Raw genomic sequence first — 15,431 nt, forward strand, 5'->3', positions numbered from 1 at the left:
CTTTTTGAGTATGGAGGACTCCTTTATAATATACAACAAAACCAAACACCAATTCTGACTCATGGTGACCCCATGTGTTACAGAGTAGAACTGCTCCATAGGGTTTTCTTGGCTATAATCTTTACGGAAGCTGATCACCAGGCTTTTCTTCTGTGGCACCGATGGGTGAGTTCAAACCACCAGCCTGTAGATTACCAGTCAAGCACAAACCATTTGTGCCACCATCCAGGGACCTCTTTTAAATGATTTTTTTTGTATTATTAATCCCATCAAAATCTGTATACATTTAAAAAATAGAATTTCTAGAAGAATAGAGTATCTCAAAGGTAAATGTTTTTATATGCTGTCAAGTCAATTCCAACTCATAGCAACGATATATGACAGAGTAGAACTGCCCCATAGGGTTTCCTGGCTGTAATCTTTGTGGTAGCAGATGGCCAGATCTTTTTTCCCTGAGAGCAGCTGCTGAGTTTGAATGGCCAACCTTTTGGTTAGTAGCCAAGTGCTTAACCATTGTGTCACCAGGGCTCCTTAGAAAAAAATAGAGTGTATAAATGAGTACATGGAGACTTAGTGGCACAGTAGTTAAGAGCTTGGTAGTTAACCAAAAGCTCAGCAGTTCGAATCCACCAGCCATTCCTTGGAAACCCTATGGGGCAGTTTTACTCTGCCCTATAGGGTCACTATGAGTCCGAATCAACTGCACAGCAAAAAGTTCTAGAAGAAACCATAGCCCTTAGTCTACAGCTCATGCTTGGTGAGGTTTTAGATTTGCATTAAGTCTATGGCCACCCGAGGGCCTGGGGGTCTAAAGTTGGGAATCATTGACCAAAATGATAGAAGGTGTCCCTGAGCAGTTGTTCTCTTTCCACTGGGTTATGGAAGGCCTGGCCAATGAGAATGCCCTTGATGTTAGCGAGGACCCATCCCGAGTGAGCTCATGGTCCTCCTCCCTAACGAGCACTTTTCATGCTTGCATAGATTTCTATGACATCTGTGATGAGGACTGTCACGGCGGCTGCCAGGATGCCACTGAGTGCACGTGCTCTCCAGGAACCGTGTTAGGCCCTGACAAGCAGACCTGCTTGGGTAAGAAACAAATCGTGAAGTGTAGAGTATTGGGATCAAAGGGACAAATAACTCTTCCTGCCTCTGAGCTCCATCATTTTTCCAGTTTGTGACTCTGAACACTTGGGATGGTATTTGGTTCATGACTAAACCTCAAGCCAAATTTACATAGTGATTAGGAATAGTCTAGAACGACACTGTCCAATACAGTAGCCACTACCCACCTGTGGCAATGGAGCCCTTGAAATGTGGTTAGTGCAGCTGAAAAACTGAATTTTCATTTTATTTAATTTTTATTCATTTAAATTTAAAAGCTGATACTCGGTTCAGTCATTGGAAAACCGAAAATGTTTGGGACAACTTGAGTAACTAACTATGAATTTTATTACTCTAAATGTAGATGGAGTATTTCTGATGAAACTGTGCTGTAGGTATAAATACAGCAGATTTTGAGGACTAGCGCCAAAAAAGAAAGATTTCTCATTAATCATTCTGAATATTGATTACATATTGAAAGGAACATACATTAGATCTATTGGGTTAAATAAAATATATTATTAAAATAAATTTTACCTGTTTCTTTTCTTTTTTTTTAATGTATCTAGTAAAACCATACCCTTTGCCATCAAGTGAATTCCGACTCATAGAGACCTTATTGGACAGAATAGAACTGCCCTATAGGGTTTCCAAGGAGCACCTGGGGGATTCGAACTGCCATCCTTTTGGTTAGCAGCTGTAGCTCTTAACCACTATGCCACCAGAGTTAGAAAATTTAAAATTACGTATATTTCTCTTGGACAGCACTTTATATTTTTCTTTGCTTTATATTTCTCTTGGACAGCACTGGTCTAGAATTATCTAAGGACCCACGCCTACACTTGGCTGATACAATTTTGGTTTCTCTGAGTAGCAAGAAAGGGGAATCAGATTATGTACAGGTCGTTCAGGGTTGTGGAATTGTATGCGTGTTCTTCTGTCTATGAGTGGAAGGAGACAGAGTTGATAAACCCAAGACTGAGGATCATCTCCTTTTCCTTTTAACAGTGTAAAGCTTTTTGTATTGAGATTCAAATAGGTTTAAAAGAGGTCTGGAGAGAAAGGAGAGGACACGCCCCTCCAGCCAATAGCAGCAGGCAGGGTCAGGATGGGATAGGGCTTAGGCTGAAAGCAGTATAAACGGCTCCTTATTTTCAAAAAGCTTTTGTTCTTCAATCTCCAAAATTACCCCCACTGACCACCCTGTGAAGAGCCCTGGCGGCACAGTGGTTAAAGCGGTCAGCTGCTAACCAAAATGTTGGTGGTTTGAATCCACCCGCTGCTCCATGGGAGAAAGATGTGGTAGTCACTGAGTCGGAATCAGCTCGATGGCGGTGAGTTTGGTTTTGCTGTTGGACCACCCTGTGGAGCATGTTTAGACCCTATGGTAACAGTTGTTAGGGGTCTCACGTGCTTGATTTGGGCTATGAAACTTAACGGTAACAATTTAGGATAAGGGAGATGGAGAGTCCCTGGGTGGTGCAAATGGTTAACCAAAAGGTTGGAGGTTGAGGTCCACCCGGAGGCACCTCGGAAGAAAGGCCTGGTGACCTGCTCCTGAAAGGTCACGGCCTTGAAAACCCTGTGGAACACAGTTCTCCTCTGACACACATGGGGTCGTGATGGATCAGAATCAACTTAATGGCAACTGATTTGGTTTTTTGGTTTGGACTTAAACAAGGGTTTCAATTCCAGCTTATCCCCTCTCCTGGGCCCAAGGCTGTACTTTCTGTCAATTTGTGGGTGTTTAAACCCTGTCCTCAGCTTATGTCCTTTATCCAAGTCAGTTATTCCTGAGTGCCATGACAAATTCAGTTCACAAGCTTACCTTTTTTTTTTTGTTGTTTGTAGAAGGAAGGGGTCTAAATAGTTCAGGCCCCTTTGGTGCCAACTATGCGTCTTTTTTTTTTTTTTTTTTTAATGGCAAGAGTTTGTGTCTTTCATCAAATTTTTTAAAAAGGTGAATAATCATTGCTTTTTTTTTTTAAGCAGAATATGAGAATAGTCCAATTTTAAAAACAGATTTTGAGGGCAGTTTTTCATATTATAAAAGACTGTACTGGAAAAGTATAATTCAAACCAAAATCTACTCCCAACCCAGAAAACCTCTCCACAAAAATAAAAGAAAGAAACTAGCTGTATTGTAGAGTAAGTATTCAAGCAGAAGGTGATACATCACAGGCAATTCACTGAAGAGGTTGCAAATACCGAAAGAAACCTTACCCTTTTATATAGCTCAGTGGTAGCTGCTGCCGAGTCAGCTCAGACTCATGGTGACCTTAAGTACAACAGAAGGAAACCTTGCCTGGTCCCTGCATCATCTTCATAATCATTGGTATACTTGAGTACATTTTTACGCTATGCTAAATTTTTTTTTTAAGTGGATACAACCCATTAAAAGCCAGTTTCCAACTCATAGCCACCCCGTGCATGTCAGAGTAAACTGGGCTCCACAGGACTTTCAATGGCTGATTTTTTCAGAAGTAGGTTGCTGATCTTTTTTTCCAAGGCTCCTCTGGATGGACTTGAACCTCCAACCTTTTGGTTAGCAGTCAAGTGCACTAACTGTTTGCACTAATCAGTGACAATTTTGGCAAGCAATTTGGTCCTTTCTGCTCTAACAGAGGGCGGATGGACCATGATGTGGCTGATAGAAGGGGTTCTACTAGATCATCACTGTGAGGGAGCTGGCTTGTGGAAAGCGTTATCAGAATGGCCTGAAAAGATGTGGCTATTCAACCAGAAGAACTAGATGGTGCCCGGTGACTGTCCTGACAGGGACCACAACAGAGGACCCCTGAGGGAGCAGGAGAGCTGTGGGATGCAGACCCCAAATTCTCATAAGACCAGACTTAATGGTCTGACTGAGACTGGAAGGACCCCGGTGGTCAGGGCCCCCAGACCTTCTGTTGGCCCAGGACAGGAACCATTCCTGAAGCCAACTCTTCAGACAGGGATTGGACTGGACAATGGGTTGGAGAGGGATGCTGGTGAGGAGTGAGCTTCTTGGATCAGGTGGACAGTTGAGACTATGTTGGCATCTCCTGCCTGGAGGGGAGATGAGAGGGTGGAGGGGGTTAGAAGCTGGCGAAATGGACATGAAGAGAGAGAGTGGAGGGAGAGAGCGGGCTATCTCATTAGGGGGAGAGTAATTGGGAGTGTGTAGCAAGGTGTATATGGGTTTTTGTGTGAGAGACTGACTTGATTTGTAAACTTTCCCTTAAAGCACAATAAAAATTATATGTAAAAAAAAAGATGTGGCTATTCAGTTAAGTGGCTTGTGAAAAGACCGAGTTGCTCAACAGCATGTAAGTGGTGTGGTTTCTATTCTACAGATGAAAATGAATGTGAGCTGAACAATGGTGGCTGCAGTGAGATCTGCGTGAACCTCAAAAACTCATATCGCTGTGAGTGTGGGGTTGGCCGAGCGCTGAGAAGTGATGGCAAAACTTGCGAAGGTGAGAATGGGTAGGAAGGGATTCAAACAAGAGCCTAAACTAAGCCACTGGCTTATGCTTTGACGTTCATGAAATTGCCTAGTGTTCAAAGAGAGTAACACTTTGGCTGTGGAAAGAAATGACCGAAAGGGTTAATCTTCACCGAGGATGCTCATGTCGTGGACAGAATCCAGCGTTGACTTTGTCTTCAAGATATAACAGAAGGGAACGATTGAATTTTGCAAGAGGCAGAGAGCTACATCTTTATTTGGGAAATAGGGTATTCTGTGTTTCTCAAACTTTAATGCACCCACGAATCACCTTGGGATCTTGTTAAAATGCAGATTCTGATTCAGAGGTCTGGGACAGGTCTTCGAACTGGTTCATTCTGGCTCGAAACCCTCCTAAGAATTTGCATTTCTGACAAGTTCCCAGGCAATGCTAATACTGCCGGGTAGGGACAAATTCTGAGAATCACTAGTAGAGTAGTTGTTCTCAAAATTTATTGTACATAAAAATCACCTGGGGATCTTGTTTAAACGTAGATTCTGATTCAGTATATCTGGGGTGGAAATGCAATTGTCAGCAGGGGTTCACACCAGAATGAAGTGGCTCAAGGCCTTGGTGTGGCACCAGGCTGAGAGACTGCGCTCCTAAATAGCTTCCAGGTGATACCCATGCTGCTGCTCCAAGGAACACACCAGGAGTAGCAAGGTAATAGAGGCAGGTAGGGTAACAACTGGTATACTTAAGTGTTTTCTCAAAATTCCTAGTAATAAGAATCACTTAGGGTGCTTTTGGAGCCCTGGTGGTGCAACAGTTAAGAGCTACGTACAGCTGCCAACCAAAAGGTCAGCAGTTCAGATCCTCCAGCCACTCTTTGGAAACTCTATGGGGCAGCTCTACTTTGTCCTATAGAGTCACTATGACTCAGAATTGACTCGATGGCAACATTTTGGCATTGGTTAGGGTGCTTTTAAACCTAGACTTTCCCAGGCCTCCCTCCTAGTTCAGTGGGGCTGGGATGGGGCCTTGGAATTTGTGTTTTTAACAAGTTCCGTAGGTGATTCTTACCATCTTGGAAGCTTTGGAAACACTGGTTTACATGAAGCCATTTCTTTTTTGGCCTGGACGCTTTGCATTTATTGGGGATAAGTAACAACAACAGCAACAAAAAAAGACTTTTAATAACAGAAATGCTGTATATATTTTAGATGATTAAGTAACAAAAAAAGAATTAGTAATGTGTATCAAATAACTGAAATGGGAGTTGCCCACCATTATTGTATGAAACCTAGATTGTTCTTCTCTAAGAGACATTTGCCCTTACGAATGACCACAACTAAAATTTCATCACTTCTGCTTTTTTTTAAATAATTTTTATTGAGCTTTAAGTGAATGTTTACAAATCAAGTGGGTCTGTCACATATAAGCTTATATACACCTTACTCCATACTCCCACTTACTCTCCCCCTAATGAGTCAGCCATTCCAGTCTCTCCTTTCGTGACAATTTTGCCAGTTTCTAACCCTCTCTACCCTCCTATCTCCTCTCCAGACAGGAGATGCCAACACAGTCTCAAGTGTCCACCTGATACAAGTAGCTCACTCTTCATCAGCATCTCTCTCCTACCCATTGTCCAGTCCCTTCTATGTCTGATGAGTTGTCTTCGGGAATGGTTCCTGTCCTGGGCCAACAGAAGGTTTGGGAACCATGACTGCCAGAATTCCTCTAGTCTCAGTCAGACCATTAAGTCTGGTCTTTTCATGAGAATTTGGGGTCTGCATCCCACTGATGTCCTGCTCCCTCAGGGGTTCTCTGTTGTGCTCCCTGTCAGGGCAGTCATCAGTTGTGGCCGGGCACCATCTAGTTCTTCTGGTCTCAGGATGATGTAAGTCTCTGGTTCATGGGGCCCTTTCTGTCTCTTGGGCTCATAGTTATCGTGTGACCTTGGTGTTCTTCATTCTCCTTTGATCCAGGTAGGTTGAGACCAGTTGATGCATCTTAGATGGCCTCTTGTTAGCATTTAAGACCCCAGACGCCACATTTCAAAGTGGGATGCAGAATGTTTTCATAATAGAATTATTTTGCCAATTGACTTAGAAGTCCCCTTAAGCCATAGTCCCCAAACCCCTGCCCTTGCTCCGCTGACCTTTGAAGCATTCAGTTTATCCCGGAAACTTCTTTGCTTTTGGTCCAGTCCAGCTGAGCTGACCTTCCGTGTATTGAGTATTGTCCTTCCCTTCACCTAAAGTAGTTCTTATCTACTAATTAATCAGTAAATAACCCTCTCCCACCCTCCCTCCCTCCCCCCGTCGTAACCACAAAAGTATGTGTTCTTCTCAGTTTATACTATTTCTCAAGATCTTGTAATAGTGGTCTTATACAATATTTGTCCTTTTGCCTCTGACTAATTTCACTCAGCATAATGCCTTCCAGGTTTCCCCATGTTACGAAATGTTTCACAGATTCCTCACTGTTCTTTATTGATGTGTAGTATTCCATTGTGTGAATATACCACAATTTATTTAACCATTCATCCGTTGTTGGACACCTTGGTTGCTTCCAGCTTTTTGCTATTGTAAACAGAGCTGCAATAAACCACTTCTGCTTTTAAGAAGCTTGAACCTCCTGACACTGGTAGTTGAGGGGTTTAAAAAAAAAAAAAAAAACAGCCAGGAAACAGAAAACGCTTTGCCAGTTACAGGGAGAGATAATGTCTTAATCATTATTTACAGAGGACATATTATTTGTCCCACAGGATAAATGAATTTGTGCTATAATAGAACTATGCCAAAAAAAACCAAAAAACCCAAACCTACTCATAGCAACCCTATAGGACAGAGTAGAACTGCCCCATAGAGTTTCCAAGGAGTGGCTGGTGAATTCGAACTGCAGGCCTTTTGGTTAGCAGCCGAGCTCTTAACCACTGTGCTACCAGGGTTGTACTGCTTAAAAGAGTTCACTTTATTCTACTTAGATTCAAAATAATAAAATACTCCCCAAAAGGAAAAATTATGACTAGTGCCCACGTTTTATTCTGTGCAACGAAGTTTGCATTATTAACTGAGGGGCCTTTAACCAGAATATTAAACTACTATCCTTTATAACAAGACTAAATTTCTTTTAAATTTTATTGAATAAGGATAATGTCCTCAGTTCCCCTGAAGTCTTCATTACTCTATGCAATCATCTTTGCATATTTGAATATTAATGGCATTTCCTTTGTGGAACATTTGTAATTATTAATGAGTACTTTATTGGAAGTATTACAGTTAATTCTCATATAATCTTAAAACTTACTCATCATAACTGAAAAATATTTTAACAGAAGATAAAAATTGTATATGAGTTATACTTAAGGGTTCATATTTCTATTTGTAACCCTTAAGTTTTCTTGATAGTCCAAACATATTTGTTTCTTTAGTTAGGCTGTTAGATAATCATCTTTTTTAAAAAAATAAAATAGCTCTTTTTTATTTTTAAGTAACTTTTATTGTTTTGTTTTATTATAAAAGTGTTATATTTAGAGAAGAAAATACAGACTAGTAAAACCAAAAATCCAAACCCGCTGCCATCAAGTCGATTCCAACTCGTAGTGACCCTATAGGACAGAGTAGAACTGCACCATACAGTTTCCAAGGAGCGCCTGGTGGATTTGAACTGCTGACCTCTTGGTTAGCAGCCATAGTACTTAACCACTACATCACCAGGGTTTCCACAGGGTAGTAAAGGGAAGATAATTCAAATGGTCCACAGTCCCACTTGTCAGGTATATCCATTCAAAACATTTTGGTATATCCTGGGAGACTTAAATCCTTTAAGCCAATTTAGAATTTCACTTATTTTATGCTTTGCATTGTTAGACATCCTGGAAATATTCTGAATGATCATTTATTCCAACACCTTCATTTTACAAATATAGTGCAGTTGAGATGTAGAGAAGTTAAATAAATTAAGAAAGGTCAATTTTAAGAAAAAAGTTCTATTAATGGTGATATTAACATCTTTTAGCTATATTTTCATGCTTTCTTCTCTACTGTTATAATTTTCAGCTGTTTCAAAAGCCCATAGGAATACTTCTATCCTTTTTAAATATAGAGATTTACAAACAGGTGGCACCCTAATGGCTCTTATATTATGTGAAGATTAATTCATTGGTCTCTCTATAAATTCTGCAAAAATAGATTCAGGTGTATTTATACCTGAAAGAGGTATAGTTACAACTAAAAATCAGCTTATGTCATTTTTGAGCCTTTTAGGTGATTTGAAAACAGTTCCTTCTGTTATCCCCTAGAATAGGGGTCAACAAATTTTCTGTGAAGGCCAGATAGTAACTATTTTAGGCTTTGTGGGCCACAGGGTGTTTGTCGAGACTACTCAGCTCTGCTCTGGCAGTGTAAAAGCAGCCATACACAGTTGGTCAATGGATGGGCACGGCTGTGTTCCAATTAAACTTTATTTAAAAAAAAACAGGTAGCAGGCCAGAGTCTGATGATGCCTGCCTTAGAAAATAATATCCAGTGCCCCCAAGATCCTTGTTCTTCCCCTCTTAAGTTTGAAATCAACTCTGTGGTGTTTTTTTGTTCCGTTTTGTTTTTCAGTTTTCAATAGAATATTTTTCCTTTTTGTCCATTTGACCAAGTATGCTTTTTGAATATTCAAAATTTTTTAAATGGAAACTTAAAAACTGCTTTGTGAAAGGAATATCTCCAAGAGCTCTGCTGAATGGGCTCTCTTAGCACATTGTCCAGGCCCCATTTTTAGAGTGTGCTGTCAGCTCAAGCCCTGCTGTTCCCAGATTCCAAGAGGGGCAGGTGGTCCCACCAACTGGCTACAACTGATTCATCCAGCCTGTCCATTTGAATTTATTCCCTGTCACTCTCATTTATATCAGTGATGCCCTATAAAGTTTCAAACAAATGTTTCAAACAGGGTGAATTAAATGTTATGGCAATTGAGAAATGACTTTTGGGTCTTCCTCTTAAAACCCCATCGCCTCTGTCTAACCATGAGAAGAACATCAGAAAAACTCAAATTGAGGGACATCCAGCAAAACAGCTGAACATTACTCCTCAAAACCATCAAGGTCATCAAAAAACAAAGAATGTATAAGAAATTAGCACAGTCTAGAGGCAACAGGACAACCACACATAATCTGGTATCCTAGATGGGATCCTGGAACAGAAAAGAGACAATGGGTAAAAATTAAGGAAATCCAAACAAAATGTGGACTTTAGCTAATCGTGTATCAATCTTGGCTCATTCATTGTGATAAATGTACGAAAGCCATGTAAGATATCAACTACAGGAGAAACTCTGGGTAGGATTTCAGGAATTTTCTGTACTATCTTTGACAACTTTTCTATAATTCTAAAACTTTAAATTTAAACTTTAGATTTAAAAGTTCTAAAATAAAGAGTTTAATTAATGCCATGACTTTCGACATCTGTTTATATGAATTAAACATCTTAAATGTAATAAACAACTGTACACGATAGCTCCAAGCAAGAAGCGTTACAAAAATTGAGTTTTTCCTCACCAAATTTCAGCAAAAAGCTTTCTTCTAACTGGGTTGTCTTTTGGATTGCTCAAGAAGGAAAGTAGGTAAGTTATCTGTGGGTAGAGCTGTGGATGTTGTAAGATTGCTTTTTGTAGATGTAGCTTTTAATAAACGCTTTTCGTGGGCTTGCGTATATGTCTCAGTCACCGGGACTGGGCCCCAGGATACTGAGATGAGTCAAGTATAACCCTGGATGCAAAGCACCATCCCAAAAGCTGGAATTCCTGGGGAAGAGGGTTGTGAGATGATTCACTTTGCTTTTGGTTTCTACTGCAGACATTGAGGGATGCCACAATAACAATGGCGGCTGCAGCCATTCTTGCCTTGTGTCCGAGAAGGGCTACCAGTGCGAATGTCCCCGGGGATTGGTGCTGTCTGAGGACAACCACACTTGCCAAGGTAATGCATGGACCTCTGCTCTGATTTATACTTCCTCCGCCAAGTATATCCAACTTCTCATCCTTTAAATCATTACTCTGGAATCATTCAAAAGAGAAGATCTATAAGAAAGGATTACTGGAAAGCTAATTGCCCTTTGCTTTTTACTTTTGATTTTTCTCTGATTTCTACTAATTGTGCAACTAATACTCACTTTGGAGGAATAAGACATTGATGCAGTTCTGTAACCAATGTGTTCTCTTTTCTAACAGATAACTGGGTTGGGAAACTAAGTGGAAAGCCCCAGGGAACAGATTCTTCTCCCTAGACTGAAAATATAGGCTTCAATAATCCTCTGAGAACCATTTTCTGGAAATCTAGTTCTTGCTGTTCAGAACATTAATTCATTCGTCTGGCAAATATTTACTGAGCACCAAGCTTTGATTTGCTTATCCTATATCATTGTTATGATACGTCCTCACACAGTGGACCCTGACAGTCCATATAAGTATTCCTTTTATGGTATTTATAGAGTTTGGAGAAGTGAACACAGAACACTAAGGAAAGGCAATCTTTTTTATATTAAGTTAAAGTGGGATTTCTAGTCAGAGTTAATGCGTTATTGAGCAATGCAAGGACGGTTTGGAACCCTTCTCCAAGAGTGCTAACACTGCTTTTATTACCTCTGTTTTATGGGGCAGTAACCTGCGTAGTCAAACCAATACCGTTATGTAGCTTAAGCCTATTTCAAAGCAGTACTTTTTTTTGTATTGCCGATAAATTTCATTTGTGCTAAAAGTTGATCCTTTAGGTGTTTCAGTTCATGGAGTTATGCTAGCCACAGCTTTGAAATAAATGTTTGCTGAGTTGAAACCTGAATACAATATTTCCTAATTTGGAGGACATTATATTTGAGGAACATCATTTGACCACAGTCTTGGGAGTTGGAAGTCCTGGTTTATTCACTAGCTTGTTTGGAGTCCTATAGATTTCCTTGAGGATAGAACAAAAAGCTAAGCTTAGGTTTTGTGAGGGTGAAGTGATTTCTCCAAGAAGCCTCCCCGGCCCTTTCTCCCAGCCAGGCTTCCTGGTCCTAATAGCAGCCCCTTTTCGCCGCAGTCCCTGTGTTGTGCAAGTCGAACACCATTGAAGTGAGCATCCCCCGGGACCTGGTTGGCGGCCTGGAGCTCTTCCTGACCAACACTTCCTGCCGAGGAGTATCCAATGGCACCCATGTCAACATCCTCTTCTCCCTCAAGACATGTGGCACAGTGGTTGATGTGGGTCCCCCTGGAGGGCCCTTGGGGAATGACCAAAAGCCAGTGGTTTGGGGGGTAGCTGACAGAGGTATGCGGTATGGCTTGCGTTGTAGATGAAATATTCCCACATAAAGAATTGAGCTGAAAACATCTTACACCATTCATTTGACAACAGATTATTGAGCATCTACTGTGGTCCTGGGTGGTATAAAAAGTTAAACATGCAGCTAGTAATGGAAAAGTTGGAAGTTCAAACCCACGCAGAAGCACCTTGGAAGACAGGCCTGATGATCTGCTTCTGAAAGGTCACGGTCGTAAAAACCTTATGGATCATAACACATGGTATCGCCCTGAATCAGTCAACTCCGGTGGCAACTGGTTTTGTTTTGCCTTGTTTGCCATGGCCCTGGCCCTGAGGATAGAGAATGAAGAAGAATTTTCTACTGGTTCCTGCTCTCAAATAGCCCAGTCTCTGATACATGCAGCCATTGACCTGAGTACACCAATACCAGTGTTAACAGAAGGCTGGTGTGTCCCCTCTGAAAAATGATTTTACTTGAATAATTTTAATAATATATTTAATAATAATATAGGTGGTTGTTCATTTTTGATGTAGTGAATGAGTTCATGTACTGAACCAGTTTGAGGTGAAAGGCTTATACTTTTGTCCAACAATCTGCATCCAGCCCAGGGCTGGAGAGTCTGTGGGATCTGTGAAATAAGGCCCCTGCCTCATAGGAACTTGCACAGTAATAGTGAGATGGCCACACACCAAATGTAAATAAGGGACAAACAGTGATACAGGTGCCATAGAAGTCCAGTAAAGGGACACACACTGGTGTGGTCAAGAAAAGTGGGACTTGAATTGGGCTTGCAGCTTGCGTGTCATTTACACAGGCAGGAGGAAAAGAAAGGGCATTTCAGATGGGGAAACGGGCGAGCAGAGTCTCTGAGACAGGAATACTTCAGGACTAAAACCAGTTGCCGTCAAGTCGATTCCAACTCATGGTGACATCATGTGTACGCTCCAAAGGGTTTTCAATGACTGATTTTTCAAAAGTAAATTGCTAGGCCTTTCTTCTGAGGCACCTCTAGGTAGACTTGATCCTCCAACCCTTCAGTTAGCAGCTGAGTGTGTTAACCGTTTGCACCACGCAGGGAATCTACAGAGGTAAGTGGGCAGTTCAGCCTGATTGGCAAGGAACTCATATTAGAAGGTGAAACTAGAAAAGTAGATGGGGATAGACTGTGCTTCCGAAGGTCTGCCTCGTATGCTAGGGAGAGAAGCTTGGGCTCTGTCCATAGAATGGGCTTAAGCAGGGACAGTCACCGTGAACTCTCCAGTATGCAACATGGATAGACAAGAGAACCTAAATACAGGATATGAGTTCAGAGCCCATTGCAATCATTTGATTAAACAAATATTTACTGAATCCTACTAAGTGGAAAACAGAGCTAATTAGACTTAGGAGCGCTGGTGGCGCAATGGTTAAGCACTTGGCTGCTAACCAAAAGGCAGTTTGAACCCACCAGTGGCTCCGAGGGAGAAAAGACTTGGTGGTCTGCTTCCATAAAGATTACAGCCTAGGAAACCCTATGGGGCAGTTCTACTCTGTCACATTCTCTTGCTGTGAGTTGTAATTGTCTGAACAGCATGCAACAACAACAAATAAACTTGGGGTGAGACACAGGGAGATACTTGAGGAGAAGGTGGCCCTGCTTTAGACAGATTGTGACTGTACTGCAGGTAATCAAATGGCAATGCCATGTAATGAGCAGCCTGACGAGGGCGGAGATGAAGACTTGGAAATCATCTGCATAAATGTAGTAACTGAAGTCCTGGTGTGGTGAGTTCAGGACAAGGTCACACTGCAGCATAATCACCAGGTCTAGGACACCTGAAAAGATAATATGTGGGAGCAGCTGTTCGTTTCTAAAATATCAGGGTTTTGAGTTTGCTGATTCTTTGTAGGTCAGGTTTTATGAGTAATGTGCGACTTGAAGTAGTATGTAACTTGCCTTGCTAACAAGAAGAGAAAAGCAACGAAGGAGAAGCTTCAGACTTAGGCAACCAGCCTGTAATGTGTTTTGATGTAAACAGAAGTTTTCAGTGGCTGATTTTTTGGAAGAATATCTCTAGGTCTTTTTTCTGAGGCACTTCTGAGTGGACTTGAACCTCCAACCTTTTAGTTAGCAGTCAAGTGCATTAACTGTTTGTACCACCCAGGGACTTCCCACTGTGGAAATAAACATGAAACTACTTCCCTCTCTTGCTCTGTCCTGGCTCAGGTGGTGAACGACAAGATTGTGGCCAGCAACCTTGTGACAGGTCTACCCAAGCAGACCCCGGGAAGCAGTGGTGACATCATCGTCCGAACCAGCAAACTGCTGATCCCAGTGACCTGTGAGTTTCCCCGCCTGTACACCATTTCTGAAGGATATGTCCCCAACCTTCGAAACCCCCCACTTGAAATCATGAGCCGCAACCATGGAATCTTCCCCTTCACTCTGGAAATCTTCAAGGATGATGAGTTTGAAGAGCCGTACCGGGAAGCCTTGCCCACCCTCAAGCTTCGAGACTCCCTCTACTTCGGCATTGAGCCCCTGGTGCATGTGAACGGCCTGGAAAGCCTGGTGGAGAGCTGCTTTGCTACCCCCACATCCAAGATCGACGAGATCCTGAAGTACTACTTGATCCAGGATGGGTAATTATGTTTCCTAAACAGTTCCATCATGCCCAGTCCTCATCCTGCCTCCTCGTTCACGAGCATACACAGTCATTTACTAAACCTAAGCACTCTCGCAAACTCTTCATTTGGCCAGAAACCATTTGTTGACATTTTGGAGGTAAAAACTGGTAAGGGAGAGAGGAGTTGAAAATGACTCCAAGGTGTCTAGCTTGGGTGACTGACTAGATGCCATTAACCAAGATGAAAGGACCAAGGTAGAAAAGCAAATGAGGTAAAAATACTGAGTTTGGTAATTTGAAATAATGATGTTGGATTAAAATGCCTGCAGGAAGAGCAGCTTAGTGGGCATTTGGAAATGCATTATCGGTTAGACCCAGGAACAAGGCCAGGACTAGAGAGAAATAGACTCACCTGTTTGTAGCTGAAACTATAGGATTGATGAACCTGCTCAAAGGAGGGCTGTTGTTGTTAGGTGCTATCCAGTCAGCCACCAACACTCATGGTGAACCTCCTTGGTCCTGTGCCATCCCCATGATGGGCTGCGGATCAGACCATTGTCATCTGCAAGGTTTTCACTAGCTGGTTTTCGGAAGTAAATTGCCAGATCTTTCTTCATAGTCTGTTTTAGTCTGGAAGCTCTGCTGAAACCTGTTCAGCATCATAGGAACACGCAAGTCTCCACCGACAGACAGGTGGTGGCTGCGAATGAGATGCACTGGCCATGATCAAACCCACGGCTCCCACCTAGAAGGTGAGACATCTACCACTGAACCCCCATACAGCATGAATATCAGGTGGGGGCTGATTCCTTATTCTTGTGGTTTAGAAGCACATGGGAAATGAGGAAATGGAAGTAGCAAGTGTAGACGCCTCTTTTGAGAAGTTTGGTAGTGAAGGAGAGAGAAGAAATGCAGTGGTATCTCATCAATTTCTTCCTTGTTCTAAATGTCAAGTGGCACAGAGTCTCAGGCAGGGTCAAGGAATGCAACCTAATAAAAGG

The 15,431-nt window shown here is 41.9% G+C and overlaps 1 protein-coding gene across 1 annotated transcript in view; it reads left to right on the forward strand.

Annotated features, from left to right (window-relative positions):
• The window catches only part of OIT3 (oncoprotein induced transcript 3), a 28,098-nt gene that overhangs the window by 5,962 nt on the left and 6,705 nt on the right, over positions 1-15,431 (forward strand). The window contains exons 3-7 of the mRNA XM_064269707.1: positions 982-1,089; positions 4,440-4,562; positions 10,381-10,503; positions 11,602-11,762; positions 14,031-14,446. Of these exons, the coding sequence (XP_064125777.1) occupies positions 982-1,089; positions 4,440-4,562; positions 10,381-10,503; positions 11,602-11,762; positions 14,031-14,446 (931 nt within the window). The remainder of the gene's footprint in view (positions 1-981; positions 1,090-4,439; positions 4,563-10,380; positions 10,504-11,601; positions 11,763-14,030; positions 14,447-15,431) is intronic.

The sequence above is a fragment of the Loxodonta africana genome, chromosome 16 (genome assembly GCF_030014295.1).
Source record: "Loxodonta africana isolate mLoxAfr1 chromosome 16, mLoxAfr1.hap2, whole genome shotgun sequence".
In the NCBI taxonomy this organism is placed as follows: Eukaryota; Metazoa; Chordata; class Mammalia; order Proboscidea; family Elephantidae; genus Loxodonta; species Loxodonta africana.